The following is a 21,360-nucleotide window of genomic DNA, read 5'->3' on the forward strand; positions in this document are numbered from 1 at the left end:
TTGCCACAAATGTGACAACATGATAACATATTACAGTTTACCGAAAACTGCATCGGCCACAAAGTCAGCACACCAGGGTTTAACTTCCATCCCTGTCACCAAGTAATTATTTGACCTTAAGACAATCATTAAATCTCTTGATTTCCAAATTGCCTTGACTGTAAAGTTACGACACTTCAGTCCTTCTATATATTTATACTAAGCGCAACTTCCTATAAAATCAAATTAAAATTAGTAATATGAATTCAAGGCAAAATACATTGCTATGACCAAGCAATAACTTAGCCTCCAGTTCATTCTAAAACCTATCTAAATCAAAAATATTAATATGTAAAAGATGAAGTATTATAACATGTAAGTTTATTTGAAATATTGTAGAGAAGTTAGAAATGAATGTGATGATTTCAGGGTGTTTCCAGGCCCCATGGGATGCTAATTATTTGGTGAGTTTACACATTTCTAGATTTTTGTCTTAAAACTTGTAGGCTTAAAGACTGTCAGCATACAGTGGGTAGCTTCATCTTAGGGCCACAAAAACAAGCTCTGGAGACCTCACTAAATAAACTAGAACATGGATTTATTGATTTCCAGTGAGGAATGTAACAGGCATGAAGATCAGAGCACTCAACTGGGTGTGTCTATAGATCATCTGAGATGGGAAGGCACAGATTACGATTGGAATGTTGCCTTTAAACATGAAATCAGAGCAAGAGGAACCGTTTAGATGCATCAGATGTTTAATGCCATCAGTACCCTCATCTCCGCTCTCTCCCCCAAGTCATGGTGAGATGGACACCGTATAAGGTGACTTCTTTAACTCGTTTCATTTCCACTGTTGACCACCTGTCACTCTTCCTCTGGTTGGCACTCTTGCCACAGAATTATTAAAATGCTCACAGTGGCGTCTTGCCTTGCCCTAGGTGTTTCTGCTTGACTTTGCAAATCTCCTCTCTGATTTACTGTATGCTGGCTATGTACCTTAACCTTGAGAGCCTTTATTGTCCTCGTCACCAGGTTCTCTTGGCCACTTCACCATTGTCTCCAAGAACAGCTGTGCTCTACTGAGTAATATCAATCACCATTAGGCTGTTATTGAGTGTTTTAAGCACGAAACCCTCTGCCAGAACTGGAGAAGATGCACAGAGGATCTAAAACATGGTCTCGACCTCCGGAGAGCTGGTAGACAGGAGGAAGGGGACACTGACCCATGAAACAACTCAAGATCAAGGCAGTACAAAATGAAGTTCTAAACTCCATGGTACAGAAAAATTAGACAGTGGGGGAAAGTAAAACACAAGTTATCAGGTACAGAGCACAAAAAGCACTAGAGAGCTAAGAGGTCGGCGGCGTCAAGAATTCAGAGGCAACGGCACTTAAAAAACAATAGACTTGGAACTTTATAAATATTGCCTGAAATTGTGGTTACTCACCAAAGACTTTGTCATAATACAGCTCTTCTCTTCCCCACTAGCAAGTGATAGAGGTTGTGAAGCCTGCAGGTCACGCTTTCCCTGATCCTCTAGAAGAAGGAATCTCATTTGATATTTACTCAACATTCATAGAGCCACCTCCAATACTGGATATGGAAATGAAGGTACATTTCCTTGTGTCTCTTAATTCACCCTATCTGAGCATTATATTCTCTAGAGGATAGGAGAGAAAGAACAAAATGCTCTTCTATCTTCTTTCCCTCTGATTTTTCCTAGGTAAATATAAATATTTCTTCTGGCGTTGATTCACAAGTGGGCCAGCTGAGGGTGGCTCAGCAATTTTAATGACTTCTACTCCATCTTCCCCGATCTCCACCTTCATTTTCCCCAGAGTAGGTAAAAGCAGCAGTACTTGATTTGTCATGATGCTCATGAATAATGAAAATGCAGGAAAACGTCAAATCAAAATCCTTCCAGATTGACATCATTTCTGATAGAAAACTACCCGAGAGAAGCCTTTGCTATCAGTAAAGGCTGCAGAAATCACTTGAGTGTTGTTTGCTTTTAATATTCTAGGGGTTGAATCAAGAACAAGGCCCTGAAGAGTCCCAGCCAGAAGCTGATACTTCAGAGACTGATCCATTAGCTGGTTTCACCATTGAAGATATAAAATTGGTGCTGGGTCAAGTCACAGATGACATTTTAATCAGCATTCAGGTACTCAGCCTTGATGGTGTGCTCACTTACTTTATTACTGGTTAATTAGCCAACCTCAACCTTAATGTCTATAAACACTACCCACGTTCTGCCAGCGAGAGTGACGCTGATGATGGAGGAGTTCAATATAACATCTCCACGTAACTCTCAGTTGAGTCATCTGAGACTCAGTAAGATCACAAAATAAATTCACCAACAGCACCTAGCATGGTGCATTGTCAGTTTACAGATCATTCAGCATTGAGACCCAAAAAATAACATGATAAAGACTTCATGCCCAGTCACACTGTAAGCAGTTGCTCATGCAAGAGTAATGGGAGAACATTTCTAAATAGTAAACACGAAAGCTCAGACCATAATTCTTAGCTAAGACCTTTCACCGAATACCTCCAGAGAGGCTTTCATATCTTTGAACTCCTTCTCAGATGGTTTGCTCCTTTTCACATACCACTAAGAGCTAATGGCTATGTATATTAATGGTGTTATCACTGACACCAATGGCTGCATGAAAATGGTGATGGCAACAGCCATCTCAGTAGCAACTGCCAATGATGAATCAGTTGGCTAAGTTTTACGCTTAATGTATTTTCCCCATCCGAAAACAAACAAACAAAACATTTCTACCTCAACACAAAGGCGTGCATCATTTTCTAGGCAAAATGATTAAATGAGTGATTTCCATATTTTGAGAGGATTTATAATTTCTTGTGGCAATAACAATGAATCAGTAGGACGACATACTGCATGTTTAAAATATGAATGCATCTCAGGGAAAGATTTAGTTGTTTTCTGGACATGAGACTATATATAAAAGCACACTGTATTAACAACTAATTTAGAAGGAGCAAAAGATTAGCTTGGCAATAGCATACCTTGTTAGTTGTTTGATCGTCAAATGTTAATGTGCTATTTACATGAATATTTAATGATTCGGTGCCAACAGAACCAGCCAAAGTCCTCGGCTTAATAAGGGGTGTTTAGTGTTTACCAGAAATAGTGAAAGGACACATTTTACACAAAGCTTTATTGTTAACAACCCTATGAATGTAATAACTGGTTACTGTGTAGAAGGGCAGAATGCAGTTGAACTAAACTAAGTTCAGAACATATCTCCTTTTTAGATTTGATAACATTTCATCTAAATATAGTTTATGTATAATCATGGCCCTGGGCTCCTTTGTGATCCTGCGGCTCTGAAATTATCACCGAAGGACTACTAGACAGTAATAGAATTGTTTGCAGCCCCCCAAAATTGAAAACATCTTTACCAAGGCCATGTTCCATGTAGTGAGCAGTATGTTTTTAACTATTCATTGAAAAAAATTTTTTAAATTAAAGCCTGCAGCATTTATATCACTACTCTCTATAGCAGAAAGAATATGATTACTATATGTGTGTGTTATTGTCCCACTGGCCTGCAGCCATCTTTACTGAGCTTGGAAGTCCATTAGCTGGCTCATCTAAATGTAATTAGGCATAGAAAGAACTTGGACCAGAGGTGAGGGACACAGATCTTTCAGGTGCCTTGATCATTTCCACGTTAAGTAGATTCGTGGACATTAGCCTGGGCCAAATTATTGCCAATTTTTCAATAAAATTGCATGGTGATGTGAATTGATACAGTGTTTCAAGATAGCAAACCCCTTTATATATTTTCTCTCAAAAGTCCTAGTAAACTCCATGCGAATTAGGCAGGCACTTACCTGATAAATAAATTGAAAACTTAGAGACACAGAAAGATTGTCATTTGTCCAGGGTTTCCAGGGTCAGAAACTGATGAAAGGCGCTGATTGGGAGCTGTGAACTGCGTTCTAGTTCTAATTCCAGTGTTATCCACAGAAACCACATAACGTCTAATATCACGACCAGACTACTTTGGTTTTTAATACTCCAGTGGTGTGGCACTTTTTCAGTGTTTACTCTTGTGTCTTGGTCAAATTCCAAGTCGGGTAATTGCGCTCTGCTTACCTAAATTTCTCCCCCTGTTTTAGATGGGTAAGTTATTTTCCACTTCTAAAACCTCCTTCCAGTGTTCCTGGCTCTTAAAACTATCTCATCGCTGTTCAAAGGTAGCCACTTGTCAGTGGTCAGCGTATATAAACCTTTTGAAGACACTGACTTGCTGTAGGAACATTTAATGAATTATTATTTGTAAAATGTTTTAAATTTTCCAATAGTTTTTTCTCCTTCTTTATTTAAAAATCATACTCTTATTATAATTTTTGTAGGAAAAGGCAGTAGAGAATTCATGTTTTAAGTACAGTTTTTTCAGAGCTTCTCCTCCAGCATGGTTACAGGCATATTTCACTTTCTGTAGTTCAGAAATTTCTGACAATAGTGTGAATCCTTAAATTTTTTATGTTAATCTACTTACTTTCCCATTGACTCACTTTATAATTTTAGAAATTTATTAAGAATGAAGTTATCTTGGCCCTGAGATGTTAATTAAAATTATACTGAATAGAGCAAACATTTTAAGCTTATATAGTTTAGGTATTTTAATTTTAAAGATACATTCAAAATGAAATTAGTTTGGCCCTGAGTTGTGTAATAAAAATTATACCCAATGGAGCAAACCTTAATATATTTAAAGAATTATATTTCAGAGAAATATGAATGCTAGCACTAAATTCTTTCATTAAATGTTGGCTGTTGGCCCTGTCTAAGCAAAATAATGTGAAAACCTTGAGGGAAGTTTGCCATCTTGGGACCGTAGGTATTTTTAGGTCAACTTGAATTTCCAGGTTAGAAAAGCTGAGTGGGAAATCACCTCAAGGAGTGATCACTGAAAGGGTATTGAACTCAGGTCATGGATTTTCCATTCTTTCCTAAAAGGAAGTAGAACCATACCCTATCCTGGGGGTTGTAGGATAGCATGTCTGGTCAGCAGTGTTCTGAGGATTAACACGGAGACACCATAGACCAATGACAACCTGTTCTTGACCAGACGGGGAGTCTTGTCATCTAGCGCCCTATCACCATGGTCTAGAGATCTGAGACATGTCCCTCTGTCAGCTCTAGCAGGTGTGCACCTGACCTTCAGGAGCCTTTTCCCCAGAGCACACACTTGTGTCGGTGAATTCTGTCTCAGTGAAATACCAGAAAGACCTCCAGGTTAATGTGAAAACCTTGATGAGACAGTGAAACAGAAGCTGGAAGATGATAATACATCTGTTCTTAGTTGAAAAGAAATGAGATTATTGGTGGATATAGAATACATTAATTGAAAGAGGGGAGAGTCAATTGTCTAGTTAGAGCAGTGCTTCCCGATCCTTTGGAATTGTAACAAGATCATTTCTTCAAACCATTTCATTCCCTGTATGGTCTAATATATGCATGCCTTAAAGAAGCAGAAGTAATCTATTTTTAAAACATATCACAACATCCTATTAATGAAGTAGTATAACGTCGGTGAATATATCACAAAATTAGGAGTTGGAATTATGAATTTAAAAGCTAACATACATGAAATTTAACATACTTAATTTTAAACTACTTAACTTTTCAGATAAGAACTAAAGGTGGTTGAGTGGCTTTCCCAAGGCCACAGAGCTAAACTAATCCCTAGGTCTCCACACTTCTAGACCCTGGCTCCTTTCAGCTCTTCCAATTTTATGCCTGCGGGGATTAGTGGCCCCTGAAATATGACAGTTCTTTTGTTACCCGGAGGACCATGTTCATCCCTCATTGCCTCCTTCACCCAGCCACCAAGAAAGGAAAAGATGAGAAGCTAGAGGCCAGACTTGACCCCAGGGCTTGATAATCAAACTTGAGCCAAAAAAGATCGATATTCACACGAGAACCCAGAATTATTGACACCAGTGTGATCTTTTCAGAAATAGCAACTCTGGGCTTCCCTGGTGGCGCAGTGGTTGAGAGTCCGCCTGCCGATGCAGGGGACATGGGTTCGTGCCCCGGTCCAGGAAGATCCCACATGCCGCGGAGCGGCTGGGCCCGTGAGCCATGGCCACTGAGCCTGCGCGTCCGGAGCCTGTGCTCCGCAACGGGAGAGGCCACAACAGTGAGAGGCCCGTGTACCGCAAAAAAAGAAATAGCAACTCTGAACTGAAAATCTCATCAGATAAGGCAATCAGGTGGACCTTTGAAAACTACCTATTATAATTACATTTATAAATAAAGAAATAAGAATGAAGTTACATCTGGACCAAAAACAGTATTTGATTTTTTAAATTTCTTCTATATAAATTAAAATAGTACATTTCTCAAAATACAGTTACCCTGATGTCCTCAAATTAGGTTATAGATATTAATATTTTAAACTTCAAATTACTTACTAACATTTATGTGTATGAACTACTCCTCATACACTTGTTAACTATTTTAAATCACCTCAACAAAAACACCAGTTTTACCATGCCCCACCACTGGTTTCTCTATACATAGTTTTATAGCCCATCATGAAAAAAGGAAGGCATTTCCAGGGCTACACATGTTCAGATACTGTGAAAATATTTTTGGAATTATGCAGGTAGCAATGTTAGTCCACAGAATATCTCTGCCAGAAGCTAAATGCTATCACAGCCACTGCAAACACTAAAACCTGTCAGCAACTGCTTACTTTTTTCTACCAAAACTGTACCACAAAGTGGCATAATTCCAGGAGTTATATGTGTGAAGAATACTCTTTAATTATGAGAATCATTCTAATTGTGAAATTATTTGTGTTGTTATTTCACAACAGAAGGTTTCTGGGATCTCATTTAGAATGTATTACGCAGGAAACAAAAACATCCATTGCAAAGGGGTGGCAGTACCAACAACACTGCAATAACTGAGCCTAGAGCAGTTATTCTGATTCGGTGCTTATTGGTAAAGTCTGTCTGAAAATGCAGATAAATTAGCCTATCTTCTAACACAAGGCTATGTGAAAAATGGCTGTCCAAATACCACTTCCTGTTCATAGCAGACATGCTATACATTGGGAATGTGCAGAGAAATGTGGTAAAGTGTTATCACATCACTACAGGCTGAAACACGGCTATGTCTGCAAAACAGGAAGGTGTGTGAGGGGTAATGTCTGTCTTTAGGCACTATAGTATGTCAAAACCACAAAGACAATGTGCAGCGAAAGATAGCTCCATCCTAACCACGTTTTTATGACTGTCTTCACAGACCAAGATAAACGAAAAGCTGCAAATACAGGAAGAGGCCTTTAATGCACGAACAGAAAAATTGAAAAAGGCCTGAGGGCTCCAAACAAGGAGAGTGATGCTAAACTTCACAGAAACAAACAAAACCAGCCAGAATAATAGACTCTCTAGAGCACCAGATCGCCTTCATTTAGCTGGGAGAGGAAAAGCAAGCCCCAATTTTTATTATCCTAACTAATTAGAAAAGTATTGGCCCCAATCTTGCTACCTCCTGTCCCATAACAGCCTCTGAATTTATTACACTGTGTGCAATAAGAACATTTTGTATATAAGAGTTTGGAGAATTATATATAAAAATACAATGACTTTTACAATACTCCTTTGACATTTTGACTAGTAAATGTTAATCATCTTCACAACTTTTTAAAATAAAGAAAAAACATAATAATTTTATCCACACTGACCCAAATGAACTGCCACGTTGCTGAAGCTTTATGAACATAGACCACCACCACACTGCTGAGGATAAAACTTGCTAAACAATAGCAATTCAAATGCATATACTAGGGGTTTTTTTCCTCCTTAAATCAGTTGGTTTTCTTATTTAAATGTTTCAGTGTGAAACCAATTTTATGAAATTATATAATGCAGTTTGAAGCACTTTATTCTGTACTGTATTTGTTATTTCTAATCTTGTTACTCTCCCAGGAGAATACATGACCTATATAAAAAGAAGCAATGTATAAATGGTTATTAAAGACCAACCTATATATAGATTGTAAAAATCTTAAATACAAATCAAACTCACAGAGCTCTTAAAATTAACCATTATATTGCAGTAGAATGATTGAAAACATCTCAAGCCTTTAAATACCTTTATTAAAATATAATTTCAAAAGAAAATATCCATTTGCTGACTGATTGTCCCTAGTTGGACAAACTAAATTAACTACTACCTTGGCCCTTTCCCAATTTCTGAGACTTCTGAGTATTGTAGAGTGTAGAGCCTTGCTAGGAGGGCACCATTCTTCCAAGAAGTTTCCAGTTTATACTGGAACCAGATGTATTTGCATCTGGGTGGCACTTGGTCAAATATGTTCTGTCTGTGCTCTGGCCTTGTCCTATAACCTTACCCACTTACTCTATCTGTACCGAAGGGATTTGCCCAAAATGTATTCATCTGGGGCCGAGACAGATCTGGCAGCGTGTGATATTTTTTTAACTACACTGATCATCAAAGTAAGAGAAGTCCTTAAGATGAAACCGTGTTTACTGTTCATGAAGTTCCGAGTCTGGAAAGCCGGGAGATGCGCCGATATGTTTCTTCCTTGAGCTGTCCTTCCTAACTGAAAATGCTGACGGCCATAGGAGATCACTAGGAGGGCTCACAAGTCTTGATTTCGGCAGGCAGTCTCGTTCCAGAGAAAATAGAGGCGAAACTAGAGAACCCACAAATAGGGAATAAAGGAGCTTCTTGAAATCACCAAACACAGCTTCAAATGCAATCGTTGGCACAGAGTGGACCTCCATTTCCAATAAAGAATTCTTATATTGAGCAAGGGTACCAAGAGTTTAAAACTGAATAACAAATAGCAGTAAGGTCCCTAAAAGCTGCACAAAGACAATATCCTATAAGCGTGCCGAAAGCCTGCCTCTGGAGTAAGACTTCCAGGTAGCGTCACCTGACTTGTGTGTGACTTTGGACAGGCTGCTCACCCTCTACTTGCTCATCTATTAAATGAGGATAATACTTATTTTTGAGGTAGTCATGAGAACTCAATAAATTCGTTTTAAAGGATGTTTGTTCTAAGGTTTGGTTTCTGTTTACCTCCTAGGATAACCCAAAAACCACTGCCCATCCCTAATACCCACTGTCCAGTTATTGGATCAGCCTCTTTGCCAGAATTCCCAGCCATCTCTGTCTCTCCACTGGAACCTGTGGATTGATACATCCTCCCATGGTAACTACTTTGCCACCCTGTTTTCTTACATCTTTCATGTTGGAGCAGCCCAGGGATCCCTGAGGCAGCCTAGCTGTAACATCTAATAATGATAGGAGAAAGAGCAATTGTAGTGGCAGTAGCTAATTCACAGTCTCTGCTCTTTAAATTAATTTTGTTGATAAAGGAATATGTGCACTCCGTTACCAAAAAAAGAAAAAAGTGTAGACGTTGAAAAATACATTTCAGGGCTTCCCTCGTGGCGCAGTGGTTAAGAATCCACCTGCCGATGCAGGGGGACACGGGTTCAAGCCCTGGGCCGGGAAGATCCCACATGCCGCAGAGCAACTAAGCCCGTGTGCCACAACTACTGAGCCTGTGCTCTAGAGCCCGTGAGCCACAACTACTGAGTCCACGTGCCACAACTACTGAAGCCCGCGCGCCTAGAGCCCGTGCTCCGCAACAGGAGAAGCCACCGCAATGAGAAGCCCGTGCACCGCAAGGAGGAGTAGCCCCAGCTCGCCGCAACTAGAGCAGCAACGAAGACCCAACGCAGCCAAAAAATAAAAAAATAAATTTCACCCTAGCTAGGTACCTTCATTTCTCTTCCCATGAGGCAACCACAGCTTCCAGTAAGACCATAAGACCGTAGGAAAGTGTTTGCCCATGTAAATAATTTTTTGCCCATTTAAACAATTGGATGCTTGTATAGAGGGGTCTTTTTTTTAAAAAACACAATTTGAATTGTTCTTTACATTGCTTTTTTCGTCAAACAACATATCTTAAGATAATTCTCTATCAGTACTTTTTACGACCATACAGTATTTTATTTTAGCAATTCCATAACTTTTTAACTAGTTCTATCTATGAACATTTTATTGTTTTCAGTACCTTGCTATCACAATCTGTGTGAACATGTATGATTATACCTAAAGGATGAATTCCTAGAGAGGGAAATTTCTAGGTCAGATTTAGTTGTGTTTCCAGTTTTGATAGATTGTCAGAGTGCTTTCCAAGGATATTTTACCAACAGCATATGATAACTCTTTCTCTACATCATTACTAACAGATGCATCGGCCAATTTTTTAGTATTCTGATAGAAAATACTGTCAAACTATTGTTTTAATTTGCTTTTATTGTTCTACTCCACAAGGACTGAGCACCTTCCATATGTTTATAAGCAGATTTAAATATATACATATATATGTGTGTATGTGTATTAATCCCCCTAATAACCCTAAGAGATAAACAGATAGATATTATTGGCCTCATTTTATAGTTAAGGAGCCTGAAGCTCAGAGAGATTTTTTTTTTTTTTTTTTTTTTTTTTTTTTGGCTGCATTGAGTCTTCACTGCTGCGCACGGGCTTTTCTCTAGTTGCGGTGAGTGGGGGTTACTCTTCGTTGCAGTGCACGGGCTTCTCATTGCAGTGGCTTCTCTTTTTGCGGAGCACGGGCTCTCGGCACGCGGGCTTCAGTAGTTGTGGCATGAGGGCTCAGTAGTTGTGGCTCACGGACTCCAGAGCACAGGCTTAGTAGTTGTGGCGCACGGGCTTGGTTGCTCCACAGCATGTGGGATATTCCCCGACCAAGGGTCGAACCCGTGTCCCCTGCATTGGCAGGCGGATTGTTAACCACTGCACCACCAGGGAAGTCACTTTTTTAAAAAATTTATTTATTGAGAGATTATTAACTTGAACCAAATTGCACAATTGATAATTGATAGATGGATCAGGGCTTGAAATCCAGGTCTGACCTATTTTACAGATGAGGAAACTGGAACATAGAAAAAAATTAAGTAACTTTCCCATGATTACACAGCAAGTAAAGTGGTAGAACCAGGTTTTGAACTTAGGCCTGTGTGATGACAAAACCCATATACTTTACCTTTACCTTCATCTAGCTATCTCACAGTCGATATGAAACAAAGTGAAAACTGACCTTTCTTTTTGTTTTTAGTTATAATAAGGTAACAAACTTGTTTGTATTGTAAGCATATTAAATATTTAGAAAATTTATGCAGGGATGGAATGTATAACCCAGATCCATTCATTCGTTCATTTGTGTGCTGTATATTCATTGAGTACCTACCACGTGCCAGGGCATTTTAGTAGTGAGCCAAACAGACATGGTCTCTGCCCTAATAATCTAGGAGAGGGAAACAGCTAATACTACCTGTGATAAAGACAAGCTTCAGGGAATTATAAGAGTATTGAACAAAGGAGCTTGATCTAGTCTGGGAAGTCAGGTAAGCTTCCTATGAGTTTTGCCACTTGGGCTGTGATCTCAGGGATAGGTAGAATTTAACTAGACAGAAGAAGGTGGAGGAAGATGGATTTCAGGCAGAGAAGGAAGCATGTGCAAAGTCCCTGGGACACAGAGTGAGGCTGAACGATTGGTCACAGCCAGAGCTCTCTTGGGGACCTGTAGCCCACATTACAGATTTTTACCTTTAACCTAAAAGCAGTGGGAACTTGTTGATAAGTTTTAAGTAGCAAGTGACGTCAGATTAGTATTTTTAAAAAGGTCATCTCCATGGTGCCAGGACTTCTATACATTGGAGACATGGAAGAGAGAGTATTCTCATAAAAGCTATAGCTCCACTTTTTAGCAATTTCTAAGAGTGGGAGAAATAAAGAAAATTTTGGGCTTTTTTAAAGTCACAGGGTCCGCCTACCCTAAGCAGTCTTTGGCACAAAGGCAGCCCTCTGAGGAGCCCGCTGAAAAACCATCCCCAGCCTCTCACTTAGACAAGTAGCAACCTTTCTCTTATCATCCACAGTGAGATCGCTTCTTTCCATTTGCAGGAATAATTTGGGGTGATTTTTTACTCACCCCCATGAAAAGTTTCAAAGAGAAAATATATTCACTGTGTTACAGACAAGCCACAGACTGCCACTATTTCAGGTACCTGCAGGCACCGTTGTACCTAAATATAGCTGCGGAGTCATTTTTCCAAAATCCAAATATAAAGCCCCTATTTCTCTACTCCATTTGATTAGAACCATTCAACCATCCTGCTAGATAATAAGTTTGCATGTTCTTAGATTGCATTTCATTATGCTTCAGTTCCCCTAGAGAAGAAACGTGCTCCTTTTCCCAACAGTTGTAGAGGAGAAATACTTGTGACATCTCAAGTTTCAGAGTCTCAGGAAGCCGGCCCTCTTCTGGACATCAAAGTCTTATTTTTTCCTGGAGATTGATTTGTTAAATAAGAGAAGTCAGGACCTCTTTGCAGCAGCCAAAACACCTATGAATTTAGGTTTCCTAAGCAAAAAGGAATCTAAATCATAATAATACCATCTTGTTGGAATTCAAATTTCAAAACTAAGAGAGAATACTAAAAATTTATTTTGCGTTTAGGGTCCCTCTCTCGTTCGTGGAAGTACCCTCAGTGGAGATCAGTTCATCACTTTTTTGTCAGAGCTGCCAGAGTTTTGTGTGTTTTAATTTTTAGCTTCAGGGAATGTTGAGTGCAGATGTCTCCAATGGTCATTTTGGTGTTTGCTTCTTTTTTTTTTTTTTTTAATTTAACCTGTTATTTATTCAGGGCACCTTCTAGGTACTGGGATGAAATAAGACAGATAAGGTCCTTGACTTCATGGAGTTCATGGAATTGAGGCTATCCAGCAACTTGAAATCAAGCTTGGTAATGGTCACCTGTCATCCTATCATCTAGAAAGGGTTAAATAGCCTAGATATTAATATTTTCATTGAATACCAATCTCAAAATCAAAAGGAGGAAAAACCAGCCCTTGTTCTTATACCAGTGAACATTTATGTTCAGTCACCGTCAAAACATGACCTTCATAAAACCAAGGCCCAAATTCAAACAGAATAAAAGTAACATAGTACTCATCTTCCAGTCCCATACGGGACTTAATCCCACAATGACTACCAAAATATTTATGGATTTTATTTCATTATCTTTTTCTGTATAACCATTGATTCTCTTATTTTTTATTAACGTTATCCAATCCCCTTTCAGCTGTGATTGGACTTCAAGGATTAGGATAAAGTTAAAGTTTGCACTGAATTTGTAATAATTAAAAATTCAGGACGAAAGAATAAAATATGTTTCTACTCTACTTGCCAGATCCAGAACTTGTAACATCTGCTTAGGAAACATAGCTGAGTGATTGAACACCCATAACGACCCACAGGATTCAATTTTAAAATAGTCGGACCATAGGACCATGGCGACGAAAGTTTTAAACATCATCTAGTTCAGTCCTTTCCAGGTGAAGAAACTAAGGCCCCAAATAGTAAAAACCTCTGTGATGACATGGCTAATTTTTGGCAGGGCCCAAGATATCAGTTCTTCATTCATTCATTCATTAATTCAAGTATGCTTATATTCAACACATATTTACTGAGTATCTTTTGTGGGTAAGAAACTAAGTATGCTTATATTCAACAAATATTTACTGAGTATCTTTTGTGGGTAAGAAACAGACATAACCGCTGACCTCATGGAGTTTATAATCCAGTGGAAGAGGTGGATTTTAATCAATCACACAAACAATTTTAAAAGAATAACTGTAATGGGTGCTGTCGGGCAGGGAGTTATACTCCACAATGAGAGCTGATTTAGAGGAATTTGAACAAATCAGGAAAGTTCCCCCGGGAGAGTCACATTTAAAGGGTGAGTAGGTGCTAATTAGGCAAAGAAGGGAGGAAAGAGTTTTTAGGCAAAGGGAACAGCAAGTGCAAAATCCCTATGAAAAGAGAACATGGGATGGTATCTCATTGTAGTTTTGATTTGCATTTCTCTAATGATTAAATGATGTTGAGCATTCTTTCATGTGTTTGTTGGCCATCTGTATATCTTCTTTGGAGAAATGTCTATTTAGGTCTTCTGCCCATCTTCACACCGGTCAGAATGGCCATCATCAAAAAATCTAGAAACAATAAACGCTGGAGAGGGTGTGGAGAAAAGGGAACACTCTTGCACTGTTGGTGGGAATATAAATTGATACAGCCACTATGGGGAACAGTATGGAGGTTCCTTAAAAAACTAAAAATAGAACTACCATACGACCCAGCAATCCCACTACTGGGCATATACCCTGAGAAAACCATAATTCAAAAAGAGTCATGTAGGGCTTCCCTGGTGGCGCAGTGGTTGAGAGTCCGCCTGCCGATGCCGGGACACGGGTTCGTGCCCGGTCTGGGAAGATCCCACATGCAGCGGAGCGGCTGGGCCCGTGAGCCATGGCCGCTGAGCCTGTGCGTCCGGAGCCTGTGCTCTGCAACGGGAGAGACCACAACAGTGAGAGGCCCGCGTACCACAAAAAAAAAAAAAAAGAGTCGTGTACCAAAATGTTCATTGCAGCTCTATTTACAATAACCAGGACATGGAAGCAACCTAAGTGTCCATCATCGGATGGATGGATAAAGAAGATGTGGCACATATATACAATGGAATATTACTCAGCCATAAAAAGAAACAAAATTGAGATAGTTGTAGTGAGGTGGATGGACCTAGAGTCTGTCATACAGAGTGAAGTAAGTCAGAAAGAGAAAGACAAATACCGTATGCTAACACATATATATGGAATCTAAGAAAAAAAAAGAAAAAGGTCATGAAGAACCCAGGGATAAGACGGGAATAAAGACAGAGACCTACTAGAGAATGGACTTGAGGATATGGGGAGGGGGGAGGGTAAGCTGGGACGAAGTGAGATAGTGGCATGGACATATATACACTACCAAACGTAAAATAGATAGCTAGTGGGAAGCAGCCGCATAGCACGGGGAGATCAGCTCGGTGCTTTGTGGACCACCTAGAGGGGTGGGATAGGGAAGGTGGGAGGGAGGGAGACGCAAGAGGGAGGAGATATGGGGATATATGTATATGTATAACTGGTTCACTTTGTTATACAGCAGAAACTAACACACCATTGTAAAGCAATTATACTGCAGTAAAGATGTTAAGAAAAAAGACAACATGGGAAACAGAGGATGTGAAAGGGGGCCTGTGTGGCTAGAGCCTTGAAAGGGAGAAGGAGCATTTTCCAAAGTTGAAAACGAATAGGTTAAGGGTATTAGATTATGCAGAGCCTGTATGTCAGGATAAAGAGTTTTGTCTTTATCCTGAATACAGTAAGTTATTGAAGAGTTTTCAGCAGAGACTTGCAGGTGGCTGGTGATGGACAAGCACCTTTAAACTATGCAAAGAGGACTCTAACTGCAGTGGGGAGAAGGGACCAGGGAGGACGAGGTCCCTGGTCCTCTTTCCGTGACACCACACATGTCAGAAGCGGTCCAGCAAACCCATTCTCCTATTATTGCTAAGCAAAAGGCTGATCTCCATTTTCCAGATCCCTTTGCAGTGAGGTGTGACTGTGGGACCAGGTTCCAGCCAGCGGAATGTGAGTACAAGTGAAAGGTGCTGCTTGAAGGGTATGGCTCAGGACCAGACCATACCTCTTCCACGTTGTCTCCCCTCCCTCTCTGCTGGCTGGATGGCAGCAAGGAGAGCGATGACTCAAAGGTGATAGAGCAGCTGTCTGCCTGGGTTCCTGAAGGGCCACATGACAGGTGACCCTTACCAACTCATATCACATGCCCAGACTGTCATATGAGGGGGCAAGCAACTTCCATTTCTGAGAGTGACTTCACTCTTGGGTCTGTCTGTTGCTGCAATTATGCCTGCCCTCATTAACTCAATGAATATGTCTCTCTGTGTTTATGCGTATGTAGCGTGTCTCATGTGGGTCAATGTCTGTAAACTGGGAGAACAACCAGCGAATTCATTAACTAGGGGCCTGCTTATAGTTTTATTGCATAAAGTAATTACTTCTTAGCTTATATAAGCCCACAGTCCCTCCTAAACTGACATTCTATGAAATAATTGACTGAGCCTCACAAGTATGATGAACTACATGCTCAGGAAACTCCCACGAGACGCCACACCTTCAATACTTCCTACTTTAATTTTTTAAATGTCTATGGATGGCTTGGGATTTCTCTAATATAATAAGTATAAACAAGACTTTAGACTGTTAATTTGCTAATAGTTTTTCCCTTAGGCCAAGGTTATTTCCTCAGCTGAAATACTCCTTGATTCACTAAAAGTTATTTACTAGATGCCTACTCTAGAACCTGGCTAAGGCCCCTACTAGAGCAAACATTGATATGTTGGCTACTTGATGTTAACTATATCCAGTTCTAAAGACTAATATTTATTTCAGAAGTATTATTTCTGATTTGGGTAGTTTGCAGTCCATAGGTTAAGATAAACAGCACAGTCAGATCACAGATTTGGAAATAGAGCTTATTTTTTCCCTCCCTTCAACATGTTCAGTCACCAGTTGTTTACTTGCTGTTGGTGACCACCTGCGTCAGTTAGGATGCTTTTGGCTACAAGTCAGTAAAATCCTAAACTCAAAATGGCTCAAAAAATTATAAAGATACACTACATAATCTTACAAAAAAGAAGTTCAGAGGCAGGGAGCCTCAGTGACATCATCGAGGACCCAGATCATTTCTGTCTGTGGTGTCCCCTTCAGCACCTTGGCTTTTGTCCTGAGTTGTCCCCTCCTAATCCCAGGATGACAATTACATCCTCAGAAATTTTTTCTTCTCTTACATTTCATTTTAACAAGAAGAAAAACTTTTCCCAAAGCCTGCCAGTAGAGTTTCTCCTGTGTCCATCTGGCCAGAGTTGTATCACATGATCAATCCTAAACCAAACACTAGTAAGGGAAGTAGAATGATCAGGATTGACTTAGGGGAGTCAGGATGCACCAACTGGGGCGGGGGGAGTGGCCCTGAAACACACGGTCAGCCAACAGCTGAACAAAATGGGAATTCCCGGGCTTCCCTGGTGGCGCAATGGTTGAGAATCTGCCTGAATGCAGGGGATACGGGCTCGAGCCCTGGTCTGGGAGGATCCCACATGCCGCGTGGCAAATAGGCCCGTGAGCCCCAACTACTGAGCCTGCGCGTCTGGAGCCTGTGCTCCGCAATAAGAGAGGCCGCGATAGTGAGAGGCCCGCGCACCGCGATGAAGAGTGGCCCCCGCTTGCCACAACTAGAGAAAGCCCTCTCACAGAAACGAAGACCCAACACAGCAAAAATAAATAAATTAATAAAAACTCCTACCCCCAACATCTTAAACAAAACAAAACAAAACAAAAAAATTGGGATTCCCTTCAAGAGGGAAAAAAAGAATGGTTTTGGGACAGGTCACTGCCATTTCTACTCCACCAAATAATCTTTCCTCTGTAACTTTTTTTTTGGGGGGGCGGGTTAAATATTTTTTTAAATTTATTTATTGTATTTTTATTTATTTTGGGCTGTGTTGGGTCTTTGTTGCTGTGCGTGGACTTTCCCTAGTTGCAGCTAGTGGGGGCTACTCTTCGCTGCGGTGCGCAGGCTTCTCATTGCGGGGGCTTCTCCCGTTGCAGAGCACGGGCTCTAGGCGCGCAGGCCCAGTAGTTGTGGTTTGCGGGCTCTAGAGCGCAGGCTTCACGGCATGTGGGATCTTCCCAGACCAGGGCTCGAACCCATGTCCCCAGCATTGGCAGGCGGATTCTCAACCACTGCACCACCAGGGAAGCCCCCATAACGTTTTATACCTTGGAATGTCCTAGCATTCTCAGCATTCTTCAATTCCAAATTTAGGTGGATAGATAGGTAGGTAGATAGACAAAAGGTATTTTTTTCTTCTTTTTCAAAGACTGTGCTACTGGTGCAGATTATTGTCTCTATGTGTGGGTGTGGTTTTTTAAATGTTTGCCACAGAAGGAGCTACTGCATTCCAACATGTCTATGAAAATTAGCTGGAAATTTTTGAAAGCAAATCTATTCATCTCTTAAGGTGCTAGACTCATATTGAATTATTAGTACCATTTCCTTTCTGCTGAAATTTTGATGACAAGGTCATCATTCATTCAAGCAAGTGTGACCATTTTAGATTCAGTTAAGTGTCTTTATTCAAGGTGTCCTCATAGGTTCCTTTATTTGTTAGAACCATTTCAAAATGAATAGACAGATGAATCCCCAGAGCACTGCAAAGCAAAACTCAAGGGCCAGGGCTAAACTGCGGAGACAAAACAAACAAAAAGATGATGCAATTACAGGCGTGGGAACTTGTTCATTATTTAGAAGGAAAATCTATCATTAAATATGGTATGTGTTTTATAGGAAAAAATGATATGCAAAGATAAAGCATTTGAATAAAATGGGAGTTAAATGTTGATGGTAAGTTTGCAGGTGATTTTTAAAATTTTTTCTGTATTTTCCATAAATTCTCGATTAACTTTTTTTTTTTTTTTTTTTTTTTTGCTGTACGCGGACCTCTCACTGCTGTGGCCTCTCCCGTCACGGAGCACAGGCTCCGGACGCGCAGGCTCAGCGGCCATGGCTCATGGGCCCAGCCGCTCCGGGGCATGTGGGATCTTCCCCGAACGGGGCACGAACCCGTGTCCCCTGCATCGGCAGGCGGACTCTCAACCACTGCGCCACCAGGGAAGCCCTCGATTAACTTTTTTAACTAACAAGAAGTACACATCACTTCTGAGAGGTTGATGCTGCACCCTAGCCTTTCAGTGTCATTGCCCTTTTGCCAGCTTCTGGACCAACCCACTGGAAGCCTGGTTACCCATTTTCCCTGCCCTCTCTGGTAGGGAGTCTTTACAGCAGCAACCATTAGAAGGCATCGGGTACCGTTTGGACCCAGGGAAGCCCAGAACGCTTCCCAGAAAGGGCTCCTACTCTGAAAAAACTCCCAATCTGAGTTGGATACACTGGTGCCTAGCTTTGGGTGAATAGACCCATCGCCCTGATGGCACTGAGATGACTTCTTAGAAGGTGGATTCCACGGAAGATTCTGTCACAAAAACTGCAGGATGTTGGGCGTGCTGCATTACCCATCTGAGCCTTGGGTTTATTGCTTATAAAATGGATGGATGGACAATAGGTTAAAAAAAAAAAAAAGGCAACGTTGAGAAGCCTTTTCTTAAAATTCCAGGGACATCCCTGACTTTAAAAAACTACAAACTAGCCTTAGAAGAACACAGCAGGTTAAAGAAGATCTCAACCTGGCTTAGATTGAAATGCCAGATGCATTTCCATTAGAGTCAAAAGTGAGATAAGGGTTGGAATTAATGAATTAGTCCTATAATTTACCTGTTGAATGTTTGTCTCCCTGCCCAGGCTGTGCCTCGAGGAGGGCAGGAGCTGTTTTTCTCTTGTTCTGTGCTCTATCTGCAAGATCTAGCACAGTGCCTGGCACAGAGGAGGAGCTTCATGAATGTTTTGTAGAAGGAAGAGGAGAAGGCAAGTAGACAACACAGGCTGGCTGTTTTCACCACTGGTATTTTGCTTTTCCTACCCCTGCAGTAAGACAACATAAGGAAGTTAAAAGTATAATTAATGGGCTCCCCTGGTGGCGCAGTGGTTGAGAGTCCGCCTGCCGATGCAGGGGACACAGGTTCGTGCCCCGGTCCGGGAAGATCCCACATGCAGCGGAGCAGCTGGGGCCGTGAGACATGGCCGCTGAGCCTGCGCGTCCGGAGCCTGTGCTCCACAACGGGAGAGGCCACAACAGTGAGAGGCCCGCGTACTGCAAAAAAAAAAAAAAAAGTATAATTAACACAAAGCTAAAATAATTATTATTTGTAGATTATAAGATTATATACATTGAAAACTCATGAGAAAATCTATTCTAAAAAAATAAGAAGTCCGATTAAAAAATAAAGATTAAAAATAGATTTTTTACAAATTAATAATGGTTAGAAAATATAATAGGGAAAAAATCTCTTACAGTAGTAACAAACATACAAAATATTTAAGGTGAAAATAGGAAATGTAAAGGACCCACGTGAAGAAAAATATAAAACTGTCCGAATGGGCATTTTGCTTGATACAAAATTTAAATACTATAAAGATGTCATTTTAAGTGTAGTTCCATTGGAAAATCTTAGGATTTGTATTTACTAATGCTAGTCTGCAGTCAACATGAATACTGAAACAGTAACGAGGGGAGATGGCTTTCTGATTTAAAAACGTTACAAAGCTAAAATACTTTCAAGTATGATATTAGTGCAAAATTAGCAGCCAAATTAGTAAAACAGAATAAAGAACCCCCAAAGAGCCATAATACTCAGAATCTGTCTTATGGCGAAATTTATTTGGGCGGCTGAGTCTATGAATTTGGAGGCACTTAAATCCTGAGATTCCCCTCTCAGATCTGCCTTTTGTAGACAAGCATTATTAGCTATCTAAGCCTCAGTTCACTCATCTGTAAAATGTAAATAAAAATAACTATACAAGAATTTTATTGTAAGGATCAAATGAAATCTACATTCATTAAAATTTAAAATTCATTAAAAATAATTAGCACAGTATCTCAGTGTACAATAAAGGGTACTTATGATATACTTGGTAAACCAATGGGAAAGTAAAGGAATCTATAAGAAATGATGCTGGGACAATTAATTATTTAAGGAAAAATGTTTATATGTTATATGTTTGTGTTTCATATGTTACATTTCACAGAGTAGACCAACAAGTTAAAGCATTAAATGCAAATATTGGGCTTCCCTGGTGGCACAGTGGTTGAGAGTCCGCCTGCCGATGCAGGGGACACGGGTTCGTGCCGTGGTCCAGGAAGATCCCACATGCCGCGGAGCGGCTGGGCCCGTGAGCCATGACCGCTGAGCCTGCGCGTCCGGAGCCTGTGCTCTGCAACGGGAGAGGCCACAGCAGTGAGAGGCCCGCGTACTGCCAAAAAAAAAAAAAAAAAATGCAAATATTAAAACTACAAAATAACTAGAGGAAAGTATGAGTGACTCTTTTCCTGATCTCGTGATACAGAGGGCTTAACAAATAAATGAAATAACATTACAAAGACAAGAACAGGCAAGAAGAATAATTTTAACTACAGAAGAATTCTGAACTTCATGTAAAAGAAAATTTACTGTAAATAACAATAAAACAAAAAACTGAGAAAAATACTTTCAGCAAGATGTGGGACAGATATGAAGTTAATAACTTTAATATATAAACAGCTCTTAAAAATCAATACAAAAAATGCTAACAATGCAATAGGAAGTTAGAAGGAATCTGAAAAAATAATTCACAAATTTAAAAAATTAAAGAATAAGTACAAATGAAAAAGTTTTTAATTTCATCAATTCTGGAATTTCCAAA

The 21,360-nt window shown here is 40.2% G+C and overlaps 1 protein-coding gene across 3 annotated transcripts in view; it reads left to right on the forward strand.

Annotated features, from left to right (window-relative positions):
- CABCOCO1 (ciliary associated calcium binding coiled-coil 1) overlaps positions 1-7,587 on the forward strand; it is a 125,983-nt gene extending 118,396 nt beyond the window's left edge. The window contains exons 6-8 of one of the 3 annotated variants that reach the window (XM_082673230.1): positions 1,472-1,594; positions 2,007-2,147; positions 7,281-7,587. In XM_082673230.1, the coding sequence (XP_082529356.1) occupies positions 1,472-1,594; positions 2,007-2,147; positions 7,281-7,355 (339 nt within the window). In that variant the 3' untranslated portion in view covers positions 7,356-7,587. Of the gene's footprint in view, positions 1-591; positions 833-1,471; positions 1,595-2,006; positions 2,148-7,280 lie in introns of those variants that run through there. The other 2 variants (XM_082673231.1, XM_082673233.1) reach the window with 2 other exon arrangements.
- Positions 7,588-21,360: the final 13,773 nt, after the last annotated feature.

This window comes from Grampus griseus (assembly GCF_964374135.1).
Source record: "Grampus griseus genome assembly, chromosome: 16".
NCBI lineage: Eukaryota > Metazoa > Chordata > Mammalia > Artiodactyla > Delphinidae > Grampus > Grampus griseus.